Source organism: Anser brachyrhynchus (assembly GCF_964034855.1).
Source record: "Anser brachyrhynchus genome assembly, chromosome: 3".
Classification (NCBI taxonomy): Eukaryota; Metazoa; Chordata; class Aves; order Anseriformes; family Anatidae; genus Anser; species Anser brachyrhynchus.
Genome location: NC_137696.1, coordinates 9,794,900 through 9,819,295, shown reverse-complemented (window position 1 = coordinate 9,819,295; position 24,396 = coordinate 9,794,900). Strand labels below are relative to the sequence as shown.

At 41.3% G+C, this 24,396-nt stretch overlaps 1 protein-coding gene and 1 long non-coding RNA gene across 13 annotated transcripts in view; both read right to left on the bottom strand.

The window, feature by feature from the left end:
* The window catches only part of RTN4 (reticulon 4), a 46,842-nt gene that overhangs the window by 8,902 nt on the left and 13,544 nt on the right, over nucleotides 1-24,396 (bottom strand). For 6 of the 12 annotated variants that reach the window (XM_080587504.1, XM_080587505.1, XM_080587502.1 and 3 more), the window contains 2 exons: nucleotides 3,181-3,388; nucleotides 396-534 (listed from right to left, as the gene is read on the bottom strand). In XM_080587504.1, the coding sequence (XP_080443630.1) occupies nucleotides 396-534; nucleotides 3,181-3,388 (347 nt within the window). Of the gene's footprint in view, nucleotides 1-395; nucleotides 535-3,180; nucleotides 3,389-7,006; nucleotides 7,162-11,522; nucleotides 11,932-17,760; nucleotides 20,209-21,035; nucleotides 21,093-24,396 lie in introns of those variants that run through there. The other 6 variants (XM_080587495.1, XM_080587499.1, XM_080587500.1 and 3 more) reach the window with 4 other exon arrangements.
* On the bottom strand, nucleotides 4,130-7,000 carry LOC308193194. The gene is made up of 2 exons (XR_013949457.1): nucleotides 6,302-7,000; nucleotides 4,130-5,292 (listed from the first exon to the last, which is right to left on the bottom strand). It is a non-coding gene; the product is annotated as an uncharacterized lncRNA (long non-coding RNA).

Sequence of the window (24,396 nt, the reverse complement as noted above, 5' to 3'; positions counted from 1 at the left end):
GGTAGTGATGCATTCTGAATGCCCATACTGGAGCAGTGTCTTGTTTTCTTAAGATTTCTGCTTTTAAGCACCAGCAAGGAGGTGTAACAGCTCGACTGTATGCAGCCAAAGCTTATTTCAGTTTTCCATTCATTTTTACTGTACTGTCAAAATGAAGTACAAATAAAGCTAACCACTCCATGACTGCATTCAGTACTTAATGTATCTAAGAGAATGCTGCACTTGCTGAAAAACCACAAAAATTGGTACTTCCAGCAAGCAAACTAAAACTCGATACAGAGCCAAAGATGCTATTGTTCATTCACATTTGTAAGGACAAGTGGGCTTTGCTAACCTAGGTCAGCAAGGAATCTATTTACACAAGGCTGTCACATCTACAGCTGAAGTAAACTTACCTTCAGAGAATCAACTAAGTCATCGACTAGGAAGAGACGTCTCAGCTCTTTGACTGTGCCATTAACATGACCAAGCACAACATTACTGTATTTCTGAATAAGCTCTTCAGACACGGCTACGTCAGACTCCAAGTAAGCCCTGCAAGAAAGAATAGCTTATTAAACTGTACTGTAAGAGTTCTGCCAAACAATATCAACATACAGCATGTTAAAAAGAGAAAAACCTCACTATATGTGGCATGCTACAAGTATAGAACAGAGCTAACCTAAGTTATTCTTGGAAGTTAAAAGCAAACCTCAAAAGAGGAAAAAAACACCCATATCTTCTTAAAGAGAAAAGAATAAAGAGCTTCTCTCTCACAGCTCTGCTGTGCTAGTGTATTTACAAAGTCACATGCAGTCTTACCCGGAGACCAGGCAAAAAGGCACGCTGGCTAGCACACACGAATGAACAGACAAGGCTAGCAAGTGGCCAAAACAGTTTCCAGCACCTCTGACACGTATACTGCTGTCTATCACGCTAATAAGGCCAACGTACATTTAAAATAAGAGACACAGATGGACAGGCTGGCAGGGGAGGAGGAGATCATTTACTGATTTTGCTACTGCATTAGGAAAAAGAAAGTTCTTAAGGCAACCTGAGACTCCGCTGGACTTGGTATTTCTACGTTTCTCAAACAGAAACTATGTCCTACAAAATCAACATATCCATTCATACTGCTAGAAGACACTTCTGAAATCAGCATCACACTGTGACAAATACACTAATAAGGCATGGCAAAATGAGAATTTTTTATTGTTTGCTCAAAAATACTTCTCACAATTAGTGACAGCAATTCTTTTAACAGAAAGATGTAAAATTGTGTCCAGTTAAGTGTTCTTTCCACTACACCATGACATTTATCTGTAGTTGTTGTGGCTATGACAATTTAGACTCTTTAAATGAAGAGTAATTGATCTGATTTGTGCATTAGAGGGAGACGGAGTAATGCAGCACTCCTGTCACAGGGTGCTCATTTTATAGTTACTGCACCTTAACTATTACTTTCAGTTGGGGATTCTGCTTTGGGGTGGGAGGTCATTTTTGCGTTTTTGATTATCCCCTATTATGCATAGGAGACATATAATGGAGTCTCCTACATATATTAGTAAGGCAAAGCTAAACATTGCCTTGTGTTAAGTCCAAAGCAAATTAAAATACTCTCAACGGTAACTACACAGGGCAGCCATTTCAAGGCTACATTTCTGCTGTCCACATTTGGTTTGAATCTGCACAGCCACCTCAGCTCATCAGCAGGAGATTTGGTACTTGAATCAAAAGGTACATCGATCTCATGGATGTCTCTTCACTGTCAAACTAAATTCAAGTAAAAGCATCCTTCCTGCAGTTGAAAAGCAACCAGCGATGTCGGAAAAGAATGTCTGGAAGCTTCTTATGAATATCAGTATTTTTAAAAATAAACTGCTTAAAAAGCACAGAGCAAACCGGATTTCCACTGGGACTTATTCACCCTAGTAAGAAACAAAGGCCTTAATGGTTTTGTTTTGCAAAAGATACATATTTCATGCTGCTACTATGAATATTATTGTCAATTGGCCAGATGTATTTTTTCTAAGCTTGAAAACAAATACTTTTCCCCTCAGAGTTCTGTCCCACTGTTGTTTTAGGTAGAGATTGGCTTGTACTGGCTAAATGAGCCACTACATGTAGACAGGGAGAAAAAACAAAAACAAAACTCAAGAAAATATTTTACTTTGTCTTACTAAAGATGAGAGGAAGAAAAAGAATGACTGGAAACACCATAAAATGAGTAAGAGGGCTGTAAATACGAGGGCAAGCAGTATTTTCTGAAAGATGCAAGGGAAATTCAGACTGAACCACTTAATTTGTTAAAAAGGGAGAGAAGCAAGAGCAGTGTGGGACAGGGCATGCACTCTTAGCAATTAGTCTAACCCACCAATATATTTATTTCTCTTAAGATGCAATAATGCATCTGCAATAATGGGCACCATTGTACTCTACACAGAGTATGATTACCAAGCAAGCTGCATTCCCCCCCGCAGGGAAGTGCACACATGGTGTACCCCAAGGACTTAGCTCAGCACTCAGAACCACTTAAAACCACTTAATCCTACGATTCAACTCCTCAATCCTTAGGAATTCCTTCAGAGTCCAGGTTTCTGGATTTCTTATCTGGGCAGGCTGCAATGAACCTGGATTCCGCTGATCACAAGGCAGCCTTGCATATGGAGAACGCAGCTCTGCTGTTACGTGCTAATATATAATTTAAGGAGTATTCTGAAGTTTCAAAAAGATACAAGTACCCCCTACTACATTTATTATATTTTTTTGCTAAATAAATTGCATTGGAAGTGCTGAAGTAATATTTACATTTTGTACATCATCTGCCACTGGTTCGCATTCTGAAGACTACGCCACTCCAAAATGCACAAATTATTCCATTAGGTTGGAATATGGTTTTTTGTTGTTCTGTTTTTAAATGCAAATTAGGACACTCTAGCACTGCCAGGAAAATCCCCTGTAGCAGGAAAATCCCCTGTACCAAGTGCTCAATTCATTTGCTTTTCCACTGTGTTTGCCTCCTGAGAAAAACTGAAAGCAGTGTAGTCGTAGGCTGGGTGACCGACTTTTCAGTACAGAGGCTATTTACATTATTATGCAACATAGTATGGCATATGTCATTTACTGCTCATAACAGCACCAACAGTGCTGCGCCCCAAAACAACACACGTTTTTTCTTAATTATAATAAGAAAAACCTCACCTAAACGGGTGGCCTTCATCGGACTTTTGGATTGCCTGGATGACTCCCTTGTATATCCTAAAGCTGATGGTCACAGAAAGCAGGGCCAAGGCAATGTAAGCAGTCACGCTCACGATGCTGAACACTGTTAACGAGAGCAGCAGGAACAAGCTGGCACCAAACACCACTCCTGTCTTCTTAATGTCTCGCCAGTAAAGGAGGTCAACAACTAAAAATTAAAAAAGGTAAGAAATTAGCACAAGATACCTTTTGCATCCATATGAAAACAGAGAATGTCATTCACTTGACTGCTGAGAGTCATCAAGAATGGAACTCGCAATCTCACTATCAAACGAGAGCTGAAATTGCAGCTAGAAATAGGTTATTGTAGCACTGCTTTTGCATTGGAGTTCAGATTATTGGGATTATTGATGTTAGGATTACCTGAAATGTAATTGCTAAAATTTAAGAACGATTCTGCCCCTAAGTGATGTCAGAATTAATCTCTTCAACTGCAGTGCTGTGTTATGCATAAGAACCACAGCAGCTTGTGCTTCATTTAATTTTATTTTTGTGGAGGCCACTTACTGAAGAGGTTAATTCTGATTCCCTGTTAGGACAAATGACACATACATTAACAGATCTCTGCACCATGGTATCATTGCAAGTCCAACAGAGGCAAAGACATCAACAGTTTGTTTTGTTTCCTTTTGACTGAAGAAGTTCCCTCGGGAGTATATGGTATTGTGACAGAATGAGCCATTAAGATGGACTAACCTCACTCTAATTTCAATTCAGGACAAATCTGCTGTGCTACAAATGCAAAATCCTTCATTTATAAACCAAGTTTATTTTTTCTCTAAGTGACAGTCAGCTGAGAATGCTGTATTATGCCATTTTCAGCATCACCGTTTAAAGCAAACTACACCCTTGCATAAGTCATAAGTAATGGCTTAGTGCATCAATTGCAGGGTTTTTTTTGGTTGGTTGGTTTTGGTGTGGGGGGTTTTTTTGGGGGGGGGGAGGTTTGTTAAACAATTTGTTCATGAAATCCGCCAAACATCATTCTCCATTGCTGAGTACACAACTGTGCAGAATCACCTAGTCTGGTCTAGTTTTATACTTCATGGTGAGGTAACACAACAAAATTCACTCTTCATGGTTTCTACTTCCACAGCTGATTAGGTTTCATGAGAATAAATTCCTCTTGTGCATCAAAACTGCTTGTTAATAGTGGTAACGTAAGAGTTATTAAATGCAGAACTCAAGACGAATTACAAACTTTTACTACTGTTACAACACAATCTTAGTAATCCTGTCCTAGACATTGCAGAAGTTAACTGTAAAATAGTGTATTACAATTCAGAACAGGATTCTTACTCTAAATTACTGTAAACAAAGCAAATCAAAAACAGTATGATTATTATTTTTTGCAGGATGAAAGTGTGCTAATGCACCAACATTAAATAACTTAGTAGCCTCTTTAGGGCAACATCTGCATAATCCTTTTGTAGGTACAACACAACAATGCCACTGGAGCAATTTCACGTGTTTCAGAAGCTGACATCCTTTCTTAATTATTTCTGTAGGGAAACCACACTGAGCAGCAGGCACTGCAAAAACGAAAACTCTGGTCAGAAACTTAGGGAAGCCATTTTCGTAACGCTAAATATTTTACCTAAATATTTAGATTAATGTATTGGTAGAAATTTCCTCAAGCTCTACAATCAGGTTACAGTTACATGAACGCTTTAAATTTGTCATAAGCCAAAACTGCTGTTGAAAGAAATGGTCTCAGCCCTCCACCACGCAGTCCCATTACTTTCTTCTGCACGGCCATACACAGAACCAGCCTGGTTCTCTGCATGCAGCCAACAACCAGTGGAACAAATACAACAACACACCAACGAAGCAGTCGGCCAGATCAGATTCTGGATGTGGTTCACCATGTGACCCTGCAGACATATGGGGTGAGAGATAGAGCAGCCAACCGAAGGAGGTGACACTCCTGCTCTCAGAACAGCATCAGTTTAAAGTCCTTGTCGAATTGCAGCCCAACGTATCCCCAAGCACTCTGCTGACCCGTTAGTCCTCTGGGTCTCTTCGTGCTACAAAGCTGCACTGCTATCTTCCCTGTCAAACAAACAAAGCTCTAAGCCAAGGCAAGACAAGTACTTTTCTTTACTATTTGTAAAAATCAAACAAACAAAAAGTAAGTCTCAGAAAAATTCCTTTGGTATGAACTACAAACCCTACATTTAACAACGTTTTATTTGGTTTCTTTGGCTCTAATCACAGAAGTGTCTATCAGTGTCTCTGTACACCTTACATTAGCAAGTTCAGCATGCAGAAGGCGGCTAGGGATGAAGCTGTGAGCATGACCTACAAACCACTGGAAACTGAAGAGCCCTTCCAAAACTGAGCCGCAAGTATCCGTAACACTTGGGTGAGATTTTCAAAAACCATCTTGACAAAAAACATTGGTGGGCATTTTGCTCCTAAATCATGCAAAAATCTTTGATTTTTTTCCCTGAGTATTTGCTTCAGATACTGACACTACATTTATTTTTAAATGGTGCAATTTGAGCATCCATACATTAATATTAGGGTGATGCTCACGTGACACACTAAGCATGGCCGTACTCTCCTTCTGCAGATGGCATTAGCTCTATAAAAGCAATACTCCCTTCTCTGTAACACAATTTTAAAGCATCTATGCTGGTAGAGGGTTCTTACTGCTTCATAGGAAACCACATATTACAACTGGTAGCGTGTTATACCTGAACCCAGTTATAAAAATGTAAAGACAGTAATTCATCTGTATGACAGTTTCCAAAATAGGAGAAACAAAGGCAAATTGCTGGAATTAAAGCACACCACAAACACCAAATGGCTTCCAGCAACCTATCTTCAGGTCTTTTGTTCTCAGTAATAAGAAAAATCCCCAAGCTAGGACCTCCCAGACCACAGTTAAGCTGCACAAGAAGACTTTTCCCCCTCAGTTAAGCTGCACAAGAAGACTTTTCCCCCTCACTCTGTCTCCACTCCATTTGGAGAACAATCAAATCAACCTCCACGTCACGACATGTGTATCTTGTTTCATAGTGAATTCTTCAAAGGGAAATTTGGTGTTATATATCACCTGAAAAATGGAATTGTAATTTTTAGTCCAGAGAGTAAATGGTGAAATTGATTTTTTTCCCAATTGATCTGAAACAGGTATTTGCATTTCTTCCTAAAGTAAAAGAAAAGGTTAAAAGCATTACTATAAGCAGCTTTCTGGTGTTAACTTAAACATAAGATATTCACAGCAGATTAAAAAATAAAACCCAAAAAAACGGACTCCCAAGAACAGCACTGCCAAGCAGCCTCTCCTCACTGAAACTGTTTTAAGCTGTATTTTATACAACATGAACTATAATCTCATGCATTTAATTCAAGTATTCCAGGCCTATTCTAAAGCAAGAACAGCTGCCTACATTTGGTAAGCACGAACTGTCACTTGGCATATCTAAAAATAGTACTGCTAGCATCCGTGCCTTACATGCAGAACTCATCCAATTACATTTTGCTTATAAAGCAAGTGCCGTGATAGCAGGTTTATCACTGTATTTTTTGAAGTCTCTTCTTTCTTTCACAGTCATTTATCTTAAAACTGAATAATTGCATAGTTTCTTGATGACAAAAAATAGTGGTTTAATATATTTAACCTGACAATCCTCTCTAAAAAAAACAAACCAAGTAATCCACTCTTTTTTTAGAAAGAGAAATTTAGAAAGAGAAAGATCTACAACAGAGCTTAATTCACACACATGAAACGAACCAAAAAAAAAAGGGGGGGACTAACCAATTTTGGCATCCATCTTGAGTTTGCTTGCATGCACCCAGATCTTGTACAGCTGACTACCCAACGCCTTTTCACTTCCTGCTGGGTCATTCAAAGGTCAGCAGATATACGCAACTGCCTGCCTGCTCGCTGCGTCTCGCTGCGAGCGCGAAATCTCGCAGGCAAGCAGGAGGCTCGCAGCCCACAGCCAATAGCCGCCTCTCTGCTAAGTCCTTGGAACGCAGCTGCCGGGCAGAGATGCGTGCCTACAATGAACAACTACTCTGCACGCAGCCTTTAAGAACAAACAAACAAAGGGCTTCAGCACCATATAAAGACTATTTGTCTAAAGGGAGAATGAAGATTTAAAAAAAACGCAAGCAGCGTGTGATTTACAAACATTGTGTGAACAACAGCCATTACACTAGAATCTTTCTGTAATCTGAAATGTAAGCAGAAAATCCTTATATTCTTCAAATAATAGTAAAAATAGCTTAGACACACAAATAGAAGCCTTTTCTGGATCAAGTTAAGAACAGCGTTGTACTAACACAGAAGTTGAATACAAGCATTGAGAACAGGCAGCTCCCAAATGCATCTATGGTGCTAAAGGACAACTGTCATCATGACCGTTAGGACCACAGTAGGTAAATTGCTGCCAATTTCTTTTCAGAGGGGCACTTTCCAGCTCCTTTAATTAAACTTCGTATTCACTTATGACAGTGATCTTCATGTTTCCACAGATCCTTCGTGAAGAGACCTGGCAGGCGAGGTCTGAAGCCACATTTCGCTTTCCAAGCTTGATCAAGCGGCTGTGGGGCAGGCTGGGCTGGAAAAATCCAGCCCCAGGGAGAAGTCAGGAGCGGAGCGGCGAGGAGCCAGCCCGGAGCCCTGCGGAGCCCCAAAGCACTCGCCTCTGGGGAGCAGCTCAGGTTCAAACCTAGAGGCACCCCAACAAACTGGTCATTAATTTGGAGGGCCTGCTGGAAAAGACATCTGCATGAAAGGGAAGCCTGTGCTTCTCTTTGCTACAGGAAGGCAGCTAGCATGACACTATTTACTGCTGGTGATGGAGTGGCAGGAATGCTAACCTGGAGACACGCTGCAAGCAGCACGCAGTCAGAGAGTGATGTTACACTCAGGTAACCAAACCAGAGCAGATCCCTGACATTACAGTTCTGCCAGATATTGCCTATGTATTGAAATACCCCACCTGAAAGCAATTTCGATAATACTACAGAGAAGGTCTTAAATGTGTCTCATCAGGTGGTCAAAGCCTTCCAAGCACAGACACCATTAGCACACTCAGGTTTCACATTTTAAAGACTTCCCACATCAGAATGACAAGGTTACGTGTCTTTTTTGTTGTTGTTGTTTGTTTGTTTTGTTTTTTTCCAAATTGTGGTTGCCATTGTAAGCAGGAGCAGTTATAGAGTAGGCTACTTTACCCTGATCAGATGCTGGGAGCCAGATGGGTCTTGCTGCAAGTCAGCAAACACCAAACCAACCCCAAGCTGGAAACACAGTGTGGTCATGGCATGACTGCATGTGGTGCCAAGCTTGTGGGGCCGGCTCCAACCCACAGAGCCTTCCCTGTCCTGGGGAGAGGCACTACAAAGTAGCACCAAGTCCAGCGGGACCGACAGGCCAACCTGCAACCCAAAGGTCGGACAGTGAGCCTGGATCATACACCTTTCTGACCTGGCACGTCTGCACCACAATCCCCAGCAATGAAAAAATGATACAGATTCCACAAAGTACATGCTAGAATGAAAATGAAGTCCAACACTACCAGGTTACCCACCCCCCAAATGCAAATACTATCTAACAATTTTAATTGAGCCACTGCAGTATGTTTTCTTTCATTTCTACTTAATCGTATACCCATGGATGCGTGCACTCACACACAACATATGAACTGAGGAAACCATTCTCAAGTCCTGTTTACACCTCATGAAATTTTGCAAATCAAAGGCTGCATGAGCCTATGCAACCCCTTCCACCTTTTATGAAATCTAAACCAGAACTCAGAGATATTTTCAGTATATGAATCCAAAAAATAAATAAATAATAATACTCCTGATACTCCTGGGATAGCCTGGGTGTACAGCTGTGGTGTTCATCCTATCATTACTATTATTCAGCCATTAAAACCTGACAACCCATTGAAATTATTAAAAAAAATAGTCCATTCTAGACACTTCAGTATTGATTACTCCATGGGGGCTGTCTTTAAACGTGCTAAAAATAAAAGTGTTGCCATCCCCAGGGTAAACTTATTTCACCCTGCTTATCTCGATGATCAATACCACAGGTAGGGGAGTTTACCACTTTCACTGTGCTGCTTTCTCAACTACTACAGCTGTACCAGAAGAAACATGCATATCAAAAACAAGTTTAAGATTATTTTAAGTAGAAAGTAGTGCTCTAGGTAGAAAATCTAACTATGAACCATACTTTTGGCTCTTCTCTGATGTTAGATTTGATTGTTACTTCATTTTTTTAAGTTTATTTTTAAGCATGGAAAAAAAGCATGTTGCAATATTTGCTTCTATATTTATTTTGTGGCAAGGTGAATAGTGTCATCAGTCCCTGAACTTTACCCATCAGTTTCCACGCCGCTGGAGCCTGACCTAACAAAATAAGAAAACATGAAAGAGGACTTCTGCATCTCTTCATAAACAAATGCTAACAGAAACCACACTAGCACAGTCACAAAAGGAGAGGAACCAGACTGTTCTGCTTCCCCAGAAAACCTTCTTCTTGCTCTGCTTCCATTTTCTTACAGACCCTGACTGTACCAGTTGTATTATAATTAAACCTCAAATCAGTAGGGACTTCCTTGGAGGGAGAAACAGGCACAAAAACAGCTTCCTCCACCTAACGGGATGCCATTCTGTAAAAACAAAGAGGTGGGGAAGAGGAATTTAAAACACTGCTTCAAACAGTTATACCAGCACAAAACATACGTGAAGGACAGGTTCAGTTTTGCTTTGTCCATTTGTTACCACTCCCAGAACATGCTGATCAGGTCCACGCTTTGCATAGAAGCCTGCAGACCCCAGGCCACTGGCCTCCCCACAGCTCGTCTCCCCTCCATGCAGCAGCAGCACACAGCTTACAGGGCTTGGCGTAACCCCCTGAGTACCCTCCTGTGCAATAAAGGCACGCTCATGATTGGCAACTCATTAATTTTAATCCAAGAAAGACTCTATTATTCTCAAGGCCTTGAATTCTGGGTTAGGAAACGCCTGCTTTCAGTTGCAGCAAGGGACGGACTACAGCCAATCCTGCTTGTTGGGTTGCAAAAGAAAGCCTGAAAATGGGGCCAAAGTGCCCAAAGGTAACGCGTTCAATTTTCACAGAATTCTTCCAACCCCACCCTCTTTTCAGTTTTTTAAACCCAAGAATTTCAGGCCTGACATAGGGAGTGCTGAACATTTAAAATAATTACACATTAATACATATTACAAAACACTGCAGGGTATTTTTTCCTAATATTTTACAGCCCTTTAATGAAAGCTTACAACTGAGAATGGTTGTCTTCAGGGTGAAGATTTTTCACCTGCAGCATTTTTTTTCTACATATTTAAATTCTGATAGAGCATTTTACAGATTCTAGACAGCTGGCAATTTTGCCTGAGGGAAAAAAAAAAAAAACACCATAAATTTGAAACAATAATTATAAAAAAGAGGAAAACTTCCCAAATACAAGTACCAAGCACGACAGGGACCTTTAAGAAGTTTAGTATCCAGAGATAATTAAATTTTTTTAAAGCTTGTCTTGTTGATAAAGTTTGAAGATTATGTATTTGAATAAGGCTTAAACTCTTACACACTGAGCACTAATCATGATCCACAGAGATTTACAATGGCGATCTCCCATTGGTGGTTACAGGAACAAAGGTCAGCACCACGCTAATTTAAGGCTAGCTACTTATTTACCTGAAACAATTTGATATTAGACCTTTAAGTTCCGAAAATCTGGCACACTTTTACCTAGAATCCAACAGAATTACAAAAAATCCTAAGCAAACACAATTAACAGTAGACCCCAAACATGGTATATACCAAAGGGAAAAAAAAAAGTCTGCTATAGCCTGCATGCAATTTCTCCTCCTAAAATTACTGAACTGCATGACCTGCAAACACGAGATTCTTTTGAGCTAATGGTTAATATTATTAAATTATTAATAACCTAGGAATTTCAACAACTAAAATCAGACTATGCTGGTATTTGTGCAATGCATACCAAAAGAAGCTGTTCTTTAATACGTTCTGTAGGACTGGAAAAGATCTGCAGTGCCACACAAGCTATTTCACCTACATAAATAATTTATTCTGTCTGCATTGCTTGTGTTTATCCATTCTAACCTACAGCTTTTACAATTTTACATATACTACAAACAGAACTTACATCTTCAGATACATTTCACCATCAAATACATGCTACAAATACCATTTGTTAAAAGCAACCTGCAGCATCTTTAGCTTAAAAAAAAAAAAAAAAAAGGAAAAAAGGTAAAAGAACAAATACCCTTATCCTTCCAACTGCTCGGCTGACTGTCCATCTCTCCCAGCGATCTACCCTCCAGCTGTGATTATCAATTATGCATACCAACAGGACAGCTGCAAGAAGAGAAATCTACAGCCCGGGATGGCAAACATGGGCTTTCCCAGCAGCGTCTGCAGTCTGCTGCTGCACTGGTGCTGCAGGAGGCCAGTCAGCTGACGGCGCGGGGTGTGGAGCGCGGCTGACGCAGTGCGAGCTGTAACCAGGCTGCTAACGCTGCTCCGGCACCGAGGCGGAAAGGCAATCCCCAGCTGCTGCAGCCATTTGCTTCTCACTGCTCAACAGAACTGAAAAGATGCAGGGTGGAGAAAGAGACTGCCGGCACCCGCACAAAGGGAGGCAGCAACTGGCTCGACCCTGCGGAGCAGCACTGCAGCATTGGGAACACTGGTGCAGAGAGGCTCAGCGCAGGCTAAAGGAGCTGGACCGCCCCAAGCAGCTTTTCACAACGACGTGGAGCTCGAAGTGGCAATCCACCAGAGAAACGTGGAACAGATTGCTTTTCAAGCAACGGTAAATGCACACTCACACATCTGCTCCGTGTAGGCTTTTCCCTTGTTTTAAAAACAAACGTCTGACTGCGTATGTGACTAACAAACATCTCTGTAACGCACCTCTCCCTTTAAATAAAAAAAAAAGCCTAAAGGAAAACACAGTAGGACCTTACCATTGCCTGTAATAAAAGCAAGGGGCTCATGAAGAATACAAGTCTTTTTTGCTGGTATCTTTAGTCCTTATGAACTGTTCAGACATATTTAATTTCAGTGAAGCACAGACTGAGAACAGCTATCTCGCCCTCTACCTAATGCCTGCAGACTAACACCTCCTCTTCTTATTTTAAATCAGCATCCTATGTTGTCAGCTACAGATCTGACAATTAAATTTTCCCATCGCTTAAATGAAAATGAGAGCAACCCATAGGTTTATACTACTAACATGTAAGAAGTAACACAAAGTATTGTACAGACATGAGATGAACAAAAACTAGAAACTCAAAATCTGAAAGAGCTGTGAGAACCATGTTGTCCTTCTGTTTTCCATTCATGTGGAAAAATGTATGGCTACTCTCTAGCATGGAGTCTCTCTTTAATACTTGTGGCTGACAAGAAAAAAAAGACGCACTAAAAACTCCCCACTGCTGCTCTAAAACCTCTTAAAAATTGATAAGCTATTTTCAAAAGAATGAGAAAAGGGCATTCAGACATTTCCATGGAAATCCTGCAGAATGGCTGGGATGGGGATGCTGATCACTCCAAAAAGAGCCACTTTTAGTTTTCCAGTAGAAGAGACAATCTCATGTGGAGAAAGATTACCATAAAATTAACTGAAAACCCTATATATTGCTTCAATTACTACACAGATTTAAAGACTCCTTTTTATGGCAGGATTGGCTACATATATTTTTAATTTATAGAAGATATGCATTTCATTCTCAATTCCAACAGGCAAATCAAAACCTATACCCTAAGAGGGGCATGCGAAATGTACACTCAAACATCGTAGTGCAAGAAAACTCAGAGAGTTACCCTATAGTGAAAAAGTACAAAACATGTCTAAAAACCTGCTTCTGTCTCTGAGCTGAAATTCCTAATACTGACTGGAAGCCACCAAAACCTGTGTTTCTCCCCTCGCCCTTCAGATAGCTGCACTGTCACTAAATTAATTCGATCTTTATGCTTTCAGAAAGTTCCTTCCACTGGTTAGCAAATTTCTATAGACACATGACCAAAACCTCCTCGCTTCTCCTTCGCCTTCCTTCCGCCACATCCTTCTTCAGGAAGGTTCCTGCAGCACAGCACTGCCCCAGCAGCGGGCGCTGAGCCACGTCACCAGCCCTGCCTCCCAGCCCAAAGGGGCACCAACTCCCTCGGCAGGAATTTCTCCCTGGCCTCCTGAGCCGGCTCTTGGCTATTTGCATTCTCAACCTTCATTGCTACCACTCCATGCAAATGATACCTAAAATGAAGTCAGAATGCCCCTGCACTCACATCTCCCACGCCAGGCAAGATACACACACCCCTGTAACGCTACCCTACATCTGCGCCAACTGAGTGCCGGCACCGTGCCAGGAGTCCTGCCTAAGCTTCATTGCGTCTGCATGTTTCTGCCCCAACATCCAAGCTAGAGCTCCCCAACCAACAGGCTAGGTACAGAACAATATTACCAAGTGACCCAGACAACTCAAACAGATACAATCACGTTCAAAGCGCGTCCCTCTGCTGATGCATCTATGTTCAAAGGGACTGCACGGCTGCAGGGCGGGTGCCTTACTCACCAAACCGTCATTAAATCTCCCCCAGCAGCTGCCTGTTCCGTTCCTGACTTGGAGCAGGGGAGCGCTTGGATAGCTACCTGATTCTGCTTGCGCCTGACATCGCACTCAGCGCTGGCCACCCATCTGTGCTTCTGGGAAAGCTGATAATTTACCACAAGCACTCCATTTTCTCCATAATTCTTCCACACACAAAATGCCTCACTCTGAACTCTACAAAAGCCTTTACCTCTCAACAGGGGTGACCTGAGCTCCAGTGAAACACAGCAGGTCTAGGGCTTTCCTTCAGGAGGACTTCACTCAAGGTTTTTGCTTTTAATTCTTCCTGCTCCTCCCTGGAGTCTCTGCACTGGAAGAGAAGTCTCTATTTATGATGCCCTCAAGAGCCAAATAATCTAAAAATATAACCAGGCGAAAGTAAATCACGATTTTATGTTGAATTAAATGGTATTTTACAAATAACCTGCTCCTGAAGGAAACTGATCAGAGGCATTCTAGGGTATTTTTCCCTCAGTCAAACAAAAAACAAAACCAATGCTTCCCACCTGCTGAATGGCTCTACTTAAGTGAGCTATAAATATGAAACAGAAATGAACCAAGTGGATGCAGTGCTGGCGTAAGACAGCATTTCTAATTTCTTTTACATTTCATGTAACAGCAACAACCTGGTTTGCTGTTGCAGAACCACAGGATGTATTTTATTTCTGCCCTTATAATCTGGGAGTAAAAAGAAAAGCTTTGCCACGATTACCGCTCAGCTACCCTCTCAAAGCACAATGAATGTGCCCCCTCAAAAGGATAGGAAACATATAAGGTATCAGTACTTTGCTGCATTTCTGTAATTCAAGTACTGAGCACCGTTAGCACGTACAAGTGAGAGCTCTGTAAGCCTGTACAATCTAGTGTTAACCTCAGCATATCCAAACACATCTGCAGAGAATGATTTTTCAAAAGCACCATGAAACATGGGTTTCCTGTGAAACTGACTGCCTGATAGTCAACTTCTCAAAGCCATTTCTTAAACTTCCTGCAACGCTTAGCACAAACAGTCTGAGTAATTTAAACTGCCTATGTAGTTACACTGAGGTACACAACTAGACGTCACAAACACGAGTTTAGGTTTTGGGGACACTACGGCATACTTTGAGTTTGCAATTTGGTAAAACAAAAAACTCCGTGTGCCATGCATCAAAAAAAGGTTATGGAATGGTGTTTTTCTAGCATATTCATGCGAACTAACTGCCTCTATCCGGAAGTAAATATGTGTTAGAGTGAAGAAAGTCTGCACAACAAAAGGGCTAAGATTTGTAACAGGTTCTAACTCTGCGAATATTAAGTGAACTTCAACATGTCAGAATTTCTCAAAACCTTGAATGCAATCCTCTGGAAGTCATATTGAGCTCCTGTTCCTTTACAAACACTAGATGGCATCAAAGCCCTCTCTAATGAACATGCTGTAAAATGACTGCCCAGAGCCCCCACTGCACCACAGCCATACGCACACACCCCACAGGAACAAGGCCTGATGGAAGCTGCCACTGCGCCTGCTGGGGCACTGGGCGGCAGCATCCGAACAGGGAGGGAAGGGCCCCTCTGAAGGCACAGCAGTTTTATGGAGATGGAACATACAAGTTTTAAAGTCCAGTCAGAAGCATGAGAGTGAAGCAGGAGGGTTATCTGCTACAAAGCTAATACAGCCCAAACTGAAAAGGCAAGAAAAGCCCACGCTTGTCATGATCTCTTAAGGCAACACTCCAGTGTTCAACAGTCATAGGCACTGGTGTTGCATAGGAAAAAGAGTGGTCTTTGCCATTGAAACTACTATAAGTTGTAATGTCTTAAATGGAGATAGGCTTCTTTATAGTTTAGTTCTGAATTACTTTTGGCAATTTTTTTTTAAATCCGCGCCGCCATGAAGTACAAGGCCCCTGTGGTCTGACACCATTACAGAACACAACAGGCAACCCACAGCTCTGTCAGGCAGCATTAAACAAATCCAGTGCTACCAGTGAGACTGTTAAAAGCTTTGCATGCTTTACTGGAGTGATGGTTTTTATTAAAAAAAAAATCTGCAATCATTTTTGGGTTGCTGTCGGCTCCCTGCAGTCCACTGGGACAGTCAGAAGTTACAACTGCAGGTGCACAGAGGTATGCTTGCATTTAGGTCAGCTTTCAACAAACAGGACTGGTAAGTATTTGAGAGCATCACAATAAAGCTAGACTCAGAAGCACAAACACACACACAGATCCCCTCTTGGCCCTGTGAATTACTGCCTTCCTTTCTGAAAGAGTGGAAAGCAACTAAGTGTTCTTTGGTTTGTTACTGTGCCTCCTACTTTGTGTTTAAGTAATTTGGTATTAAAATCAAATTTTATTCAAGGCTTGTGGTCAGAATCTCGAGGCAGGTCCCAGAAGCCCAGTTCCATGTTCTATAATACAGCAAACATGAGCAAAAAACAGCACATACTTTAAAAAGCAAACAAAAATCTAGAAAAAAATGATTTTCATTTCATGTTCTCATCTGTTTAAGAAAATGTTCCTCTATAATAAGGCAGAAAAATATTTTTTCTTCCCAAATAATACAGCATGTCAAAAAATACAACTGCTTTATAGGGTGAATACAACCACTGACAGAGACTGCAGACAGTTCCCAGCCCCACGCCTGGCCCAGCTCCTGCCCCTCAGCTAACATAAATGCAGGACAGATGGGTGCCCTGTCACAGCACCGTGCCACTAGACAGGAGAACGCAGACAGTCTTCAACTCCTTTCTCTCCTTTTATGCGCAGCTTCCCCGGCAGTTTCATACAGACAGAACAGCAACAGCTGTGTCCTTGTCAGACCCAAAGACTTCCTGTTAAAAGAACTAGCAAAACAGCTAAAATATATACATGTAACATTCAGGGTTTCTTTTTGTTTGTTGGTTTTAATCTCTTAACTAACATTTTTGCATGAAGACTTTTTGCCCAAACATTTGATTTTATTAGAAAAAAATTAATTGTGCTTTCTGCAGTAATAGGTTTTAGTGGGAAAGCTTCTGGTGCTAGACTGTAAAGCAGCAGCAGAGTACTGTGACATCAGAAAGCAAAGTACTCCTCTGGTCTACAAGAAGCTGGAGCTTCACGATCCATTCAGTGTAGAACGCAAGGGAAAATTGACAGCAGTCTTATCTTTTCTTAATTCTCTGCTACTTTAATTGCCACATCACCAGCTGAAATATTAACTACATTGAAATGCAAGTCCCACATGAAAGCTATCATCTGTGCTGTATGTAAACCAATTTTAATGTTTGCAGGATACTGAACTTCTTACTGGCCACTTTCCCACTAACCTGAACAAGTAACTCCCTCATGTGTGCTACTTATTTTAAACCTCTGGCCTTGATCTAACAAAAGCTGCAAGTCATGTTGAGTGGAGCTGCACAGTTTCTTTTCCATATTCCAGACACAAGTTGTACATATCACAGCAGAAATGATATTCTCCTACATTTCAAAGTCTGATGATTAACTGAATTCTGTATAAAAAGAAAAATGCCCTTCAAATTGTGCACATGGAGCAGACCAAGACACCATATTTGGCTTACTATCATGTAGTAAGAGCAGATTTGGAAGGCCATCTAATGCCCAGCCTGCAGACAATCACAGAAGAGCTTGCAGTGAGTAGTGACTTATTTCTGCATCAACAGATCACCAGCAGGAGAACTGAAGGAGAAACCTGAAGACAGTGAGTCCAGCCCTGATAAACAGGAAAAAAAAGTACTAAAGCAGTCAGAATATGAAAAAGCTAAGAGTGCAGGCACTAACGTTTTTGTTACCCTCAACCTATACAGGGAAGTTTGCAGAATATGACTTAAAGATTAAATCATGACATGCTTAAGTGTAGCTAAAGAATTACGAAGATTAGTGAACTGCAAGACAGTGTACACAGATTACCTGAAGATTTATTCAGCTTTGCTGAAAACACAGCAGTAGTTTTTTCCTTTTCTTTAATTGAAGCAGCTTCTCTCCCAGCTTCCTTCTCAAAAGCTTCTGGTTTTACTACACTGACTATCTCTTTTTCAGTGGATACAGGTAAGGTATCTGTGGCTGGTAAGGACAACATGGATACTTCAGGCACTTCTCTGTCCACTGCCTCCAAGGACTTTTTCAAGACACGAGCATCTTCTTCAGCTTTAACTTCTACATTCTTTATAGACAGATCACAGGGTAGCTCTGGGCAAGGCAACTGCCTCTTCTCATCTTTGATCTCATTACTGATACCTTCACTTTCATCTTTGTGCATTATTTCTCTGTCAGCAACTTCTGCCACAAATTCAGGAGCAGTTTTAGGATCAACTAACATCACAAAGTCTTCTGCTACTGAGACTGGGGAAGACTCCACAGATGAGAGACCTTTGCTGTCTCCTGTTTTTGGTTCTGTAGCAACAGATACATCAGCTGAGTAAGTCATTGCATTCAGCTCTTCCATTTGAAGGGGAATCTTCTCTGCCTTAGCTATTTTTGTAGGTGTTGGCTCAGATGGCTGCGTGGCCACAGTTTTGGAAGAGTCCAGTTCAGCTTGGAAAGACTCCAGATAAGGCTTGCCTGGGGCAGCTACTGAATCTACAGGTTGTTCTTCATGTTCATCATCAGTTACAATGCTCTCAGTTGATTTACTTTTAAAGATGAGAGACTGCTCTTCACTTTCTTTCTCAGGAAAGTCAGATATCACCTCACTATTAAACAAGTCAGATTTTCCAAACTGTGAAGACAGTTTTTCAACAAATTCCTTGTGTTCAGAAACATCCTGAGAAATGCATTCTGTTACTGGCATCTTTGAATAGTCTGTTAAAGATGAAGAAGCAGATTCACCAGAGACCTTTGTTTCCTTAATTAAGTCACATGCGATAGATATATATGGAGTCTCTGTGTCATCAGGACTGGCACTACTCTCACGATCAGGTTTAAGTGTCAATTCCTCTTTTGCTTCTTGGGCCTGTGTCAATGGTACATTCACTGCTTCTTGGTATAAGGGAGGTTTTTCTGCCTCTTGCTTTACATTCTCATAATTAGCAGTAGGAATAAATGTTTCTAATGGGGAAGCTTCAAGCTGCACAGTAGATGTTTCTGTACCAGCAGTCCCACTGCTTAGCGGGGCTTCCATGACAATATCAGGCAATACTGGTGACGGAGCAGCTTCCGACCCTTCAAATGAGGGACAGAGCTGCGTCACAGGTTTCAGAGTCTCTTGTACTGACTCGGAGGTTTGAACTAAATCAATCTTTGTTTCATAAGCAAGTTTGGTACATGCCACATCATGCATTTCACTTTCATATGCTTCTTGTACTAGATCAGGAGTAAGACCTTCAGGCATACTCGCTGCGATGTCAGATAGCGTATCAACAGTGCTACCTGTTTTAGCATAGTCAGCTTCCTGGCCTTCCTGCTTGCCAACTGCTCGAGTACTAAAATCACCTTGTTCTGTGTTCTGAGCTTTCATCTCTGCAATTTTTTTCTCATCATCAGTTCTATTTTCTGAAGTGTCTTCCTCTAGTGGAGAAGGAGATTTGACTTTGTCACCATCAGGAGTTACAGAGGATTCAAATTTAGTGCAAGTGATGTAAGTCTGAGAAGGTTCTTTTACAGCTTCTGGGGTACTTGGGAAGGAGAGATCTTCAGCACTGCCTTCACTCTCTCTTTCATAATCCTTCTGCACCACCAGCTTATCTACACCGTATTTGTCATCTAAACTGCTTTCCACTGTGCCATCTATCTTACTTCCAACATCCTCTCTCAAGCTGCTCAGTCCGTGACTAGCACCTTTTAATTCCCATATTGACTCATATGGTTTGAAGTCTACATATTCTTCCCTCTGAATAGCGTCTTTTTTCAATGCTCCCTTTTCACCATAATCACCACCTCTGTACTTGTCTTTGTTATAAAATATATCTTCCTCAATTTTCTCAGACAAATCTTCACAAGTTTCTGGAGACATTTTCTGCTGCTGTACAGGCATTTTCTCCAGGTTACATAATTCTTTAGGGCCCTCTAGCTGCGTTTCTTCTTCAGCTTGAGATAAAATGGCTGCTTCTGCTTTAGCAAATGGGGGTTCCATTTCTGAGTATTTCATCTTGGAAATGTCTTTGTTTCCCTCGGCAAGAAATGGATTTCTTATGTTTTCCATTGTTTCTTTACAAACCTCACTCGCATTTTCTCTGTAAATGCCTCTTGCAGGTAATCCATCTGAGAGTTTATCAAAGGCTGTGTGCTCTTTAAAGGGATCAGCTGAGAGAGGAGAGAGGGAGGGAAGAGAAGCAGCAGTATCAAGCGGGACTGCAGTAAAATCCTCTTGACCAAGTGACTTAGTGCTACCTGGCTGCTCCTGCAAGTCCATAACTTTTTCTGTGACCGTGGACAGAAAGGAAAGTTAGAGAATTCAAGTGCTCTTAAAGTCAATGCAAATTTTCATGACAAGTTCATGTGATGTTAGTTATGAAGAGGTTCTGAGTTCTATCACAAATATTACTAGCCAATAAAACAAAGTATCGTTTAAAGTATGCTATTCTATTTCATCTCTTCTAGCAGACAAGTATGCAGGAGGCTAGAGAAGCAGCAACTTTTTGCAGTGCAAAGATCACAGTAAAGCTGAAGATGCCAGACAAGTACAGAGCATCCAAGTATAACAGGTAATATTGTCAAAGTGCAGGGGGAAAAGAAACAGAAAGAGGGTATGTCCATACGCTTGTGCATAAACATATGCACAGACTTGCATGCCAGTAAGAATTTTTTTTTCCATTTTTTGTTTAAATAATGGGAATTTGGTGGACAATGTAGCTAACAAATTCCACTAAAAATATATAGGTACAAATTTTACTTATGTGAAGTACTGCAGAAAGTTACTATGGATTAATTCTTTCTGCTAAATCAGTAAAGCAACTATGCTTTAATGTGCTAACCTGTTAATAGTATCAACTGCTCTCTTACATCAAGGGTCCAAGAACTCACAGATGGCTGTAGTTTGTTTATAGAACAGTTTACCATGTAAATAAATGAATGCGTATTAAAATCTTGAACAGATCAACTGAAAATTCAAAACTGAAAAAGAATGAGAGGCGCTATTCTTGGACCCATGCTGACTTTTAGTAAAGGCAGACTAATTGGAAAGAGTTAATGAGATCAGATCAGAAATGCAGGATGTAATCAGACAAAGGTGAGCAGAAAGAACTTGCCTGCAGAGGAGTGCATCAGAGGCGCAGATGTAGCAGGAAGAGCAAAAAGGGTCTCATCTGAAAAACAAACAAATAACCTCAGCAGAAATAAAGGCTAAATAGTTTGAAGGGGGAGAGGAAGGGGAAATGGAGGGAGGAGCGAGCAAGTAGTTCCCAGTAACTAGACAGGCCCATAGCCAACACCCACACAGAACCTCCGAACTAGATACAAGCCAGGTAATTTGGGAGAGTCAATGTTCAGAGTTCTCCCTTTACAACAGGATCTTTACTGAGGTAACAGAGATCTCCACCCTTCAAGCCAAGGTCCAGTTTAGGATAAGATACACACCAGTAACTATTTTTTATTTTCATTATTCAAACTTGCATACTACCAAGCAGTTTTAGTATCTCCATCATTAGAAAAATCACCTGCCATTGACACACTGTCCTTAACCTACTCCCTTTGTCAGAGGGTTTTCCTAGCTCCTAACATGTATGAGAACAGCAGGGATAACAAGACTCAACCAAAAATTCTGAAAAGTTAAAATGAGTAAAGATCTGAAGCTCTCCACAGAGTGCTGATCTGGTAACAGTAAGTGACTGTACTCCTACTTACTATTTCATTATGTTATAATGTAGACAAACTTCCAAAGGAAGACATTCTTAAATCTTGCTTTGTCATGAGTCAAGAAGACTATTTGTTTTTCTAAATATGTATTAACCTTAATATTTCACCAGAGAAAGCTCCAGACCTCCAATTACCACCCAAAGAGCTAAGTAAATATAAGGAAGGACACCGTTCTCCTAAGGTAAGATAGTCACTCTACTTCACAAATGCATGTCAAGAAGCCAGAGGATCCCAGAGTTTCAGATTTTACACTACCTGAAATAAAGGCACAACTATAGTTTACAAAGCTGCATGAAACATTTAATGAAATCCCAGTTTAAAAGCAGCGATGCCTGACAACGATGTCATTAGGAACCAAACAAACCAAGTCTTCCTCTATATTCATGTCAGCAGCAGTATTTTTCCCAGATCTGTCATGGCCTGTTGGCATTACATCGATGTAAAAATAGTAACATTTAAGTAACTATCTTTTAATTCAAAAACTTTATACACTCTTCAGAATGAGAGCGTTAAAGAATATTTGCAGTTTACATTGATTGCATTAGCAGAATGGAAAATTATTTCAAACCATTTCAATTAGATTTTCAATTTCCAGTCTAGACAACATCAACAATCTTTAGTTTTATTTGCCTGGACAAAAATCAAGTACTAAAGAAGTTAAGGACATATATCGTAATTAAAATCAAAGCGAAATAGAATCAATTGCTTTCAAATGATGAAAGGCAAGAAATGAGAAACATGGTAGAGTCCAGCAGCATATAGGGAATAATCCAATAAAGACATTATGGTCATTCAGCATTGAACCAAGACTTTCTGCAAAAGCAATGCCACTTCAAGAGCCTCATGACCTGTTTGGCTTACTCAAATTATTCCCAACTGCAGTTTTCCAAAAATCAGAAGTCTTCGCACAACCTACATTTCCTGTCGCAATACAGTCAGTTATTTTTGTTTTGCAGAACACTTATCTTCAAGTGATGTTTAGAATTCACAAAACATGGCAAGAGTAATAAAGTTGGAGCATAGGACTCAGTATTTAGAAGCTTCCTTAACTCCTGCCAGGCTAAAGGTGACCTCTGTTCAGTCTTCTGGAAATTACATTTTCCTATTAAGAACCACAGAGTGAAACCTCAATTCCCAATTTAAAACTTGTTAAAACAGCACTACAGTTCAGCGGCAGCAAAAGCTTTTAAGAATAAAAATCGCACCAGAGGACAACTGACCAATCTGTGATACCACAGGTCACAGAACTGCGACGCCCACCCACACACTGTCGAGTATCACCACGTGTCCTTTATTTCAGGAGATGCTCAATCCCGCGGGCCTGGGCTCCCAGCGATCTCTTCAGCCAAGTGCTGCCCCTCCTGCAAGCTCCTGCAGAGCCCGCTGCCCAACCACTTCACCAGGCTTGGAGTGAAACAAGGGGCTTCACCGAAAATGCAGCCTGGGACCCACCAGTCCAGAGCACTGCTCTGCTTTCCTCAAAATGATGCCAAAAGCAGTAACATCAGGTATTTTTCTTCAGCCTCTAGTGTGCCCACTGTGTCAAGGGCCACAGTTGAGCTTTATATTTTTGGCCTCACCATTTGCACCAAGAAGCAGCACACTCTCTTATCCCCCAGCTTTATGCCTGGAAGGACTGAGCAAGTAGCACCTCCCAGCCATAAATACGGAGCTATGTCCCTCTTTTTGCATGCCAGATGCTGGTCCTACTGAAACATTTAATACCACTTGGTTAAAAGGATCAGCAGTGCCTGCATATTCCTGAGCCAAGGCCAACATCTCTTATCACCTCACCTCTTCCCTGCCCATGACACACTCCCCTTGGAGCACTGCACACACAAACACCAGGTCCAAAGCCGCAAGGGACCTGCCACGTGCCAGCTCACCAGGAAGCTGGCAACAAGGAGCGCTGCTCAGTGTGCACCTTCCCCAAAAACACACATTCATCTCCTCCAGGCCATGCCGGAACAGCAAATCCTATGTTTGCTGGAAAGGATTTACACTTGGGAGCAGAGGAGATGGGAAGGGAAGCAGGATGGACTTGAAGAGACTGTACAGCACAGCATCAGGAGACAGACACTCTGGAAGAAAAGGATCTCACCACAGGGAAACCAAGCACAAGCCAAAGCAATGGGGATGCAGAAAATCTAGAAATAGAAGGGCAAAGAAGGAAGACAGTCTGCTGAGGTAAGGACGTGAAGAGGAAATCTTTTTAATACTTCACAACCCCAGCAAGAGAGGTTTCTGCTGAGGAACACTGATTTTAGGAATGTGATCCCTGATTTTTGAGTGCTTCATTGAGACAGCACAACACAAGAACTCTCAGGTTTGGCCTCCATTTACTCAACACAAACACACAATAGCCACGCCAGTCACTGAATTCCCAGCTTCTCTTAATGGAAGGATATTATGCCCACACCCATACTTTACTTTTCACACATAGCTGGAGTGTGAAAAGGGATTATATAAAAGCAGTATTTCCTAACCAGCCAAGGAGAACCACCCACTTGCCCTCCATCCACGTCAGAGCAGCATTTTTGCTGCCAAAAAGAAGATAACACGAGAACCATTTCCTGCCGTTGGCCCTGTGTAACACCTCCAGGCATGTCGGGGGAACAGAGTAGGACCTCTACAACTCCCACATCTGCATGACTGCTGAGGGAACCAACCATTCTCTTCAAACTGTAGTTCAAATGACTGAAGGGAACGACTCTTTTCGAGCAATGACATTTGCACTGAAGAATCTTTACCTGT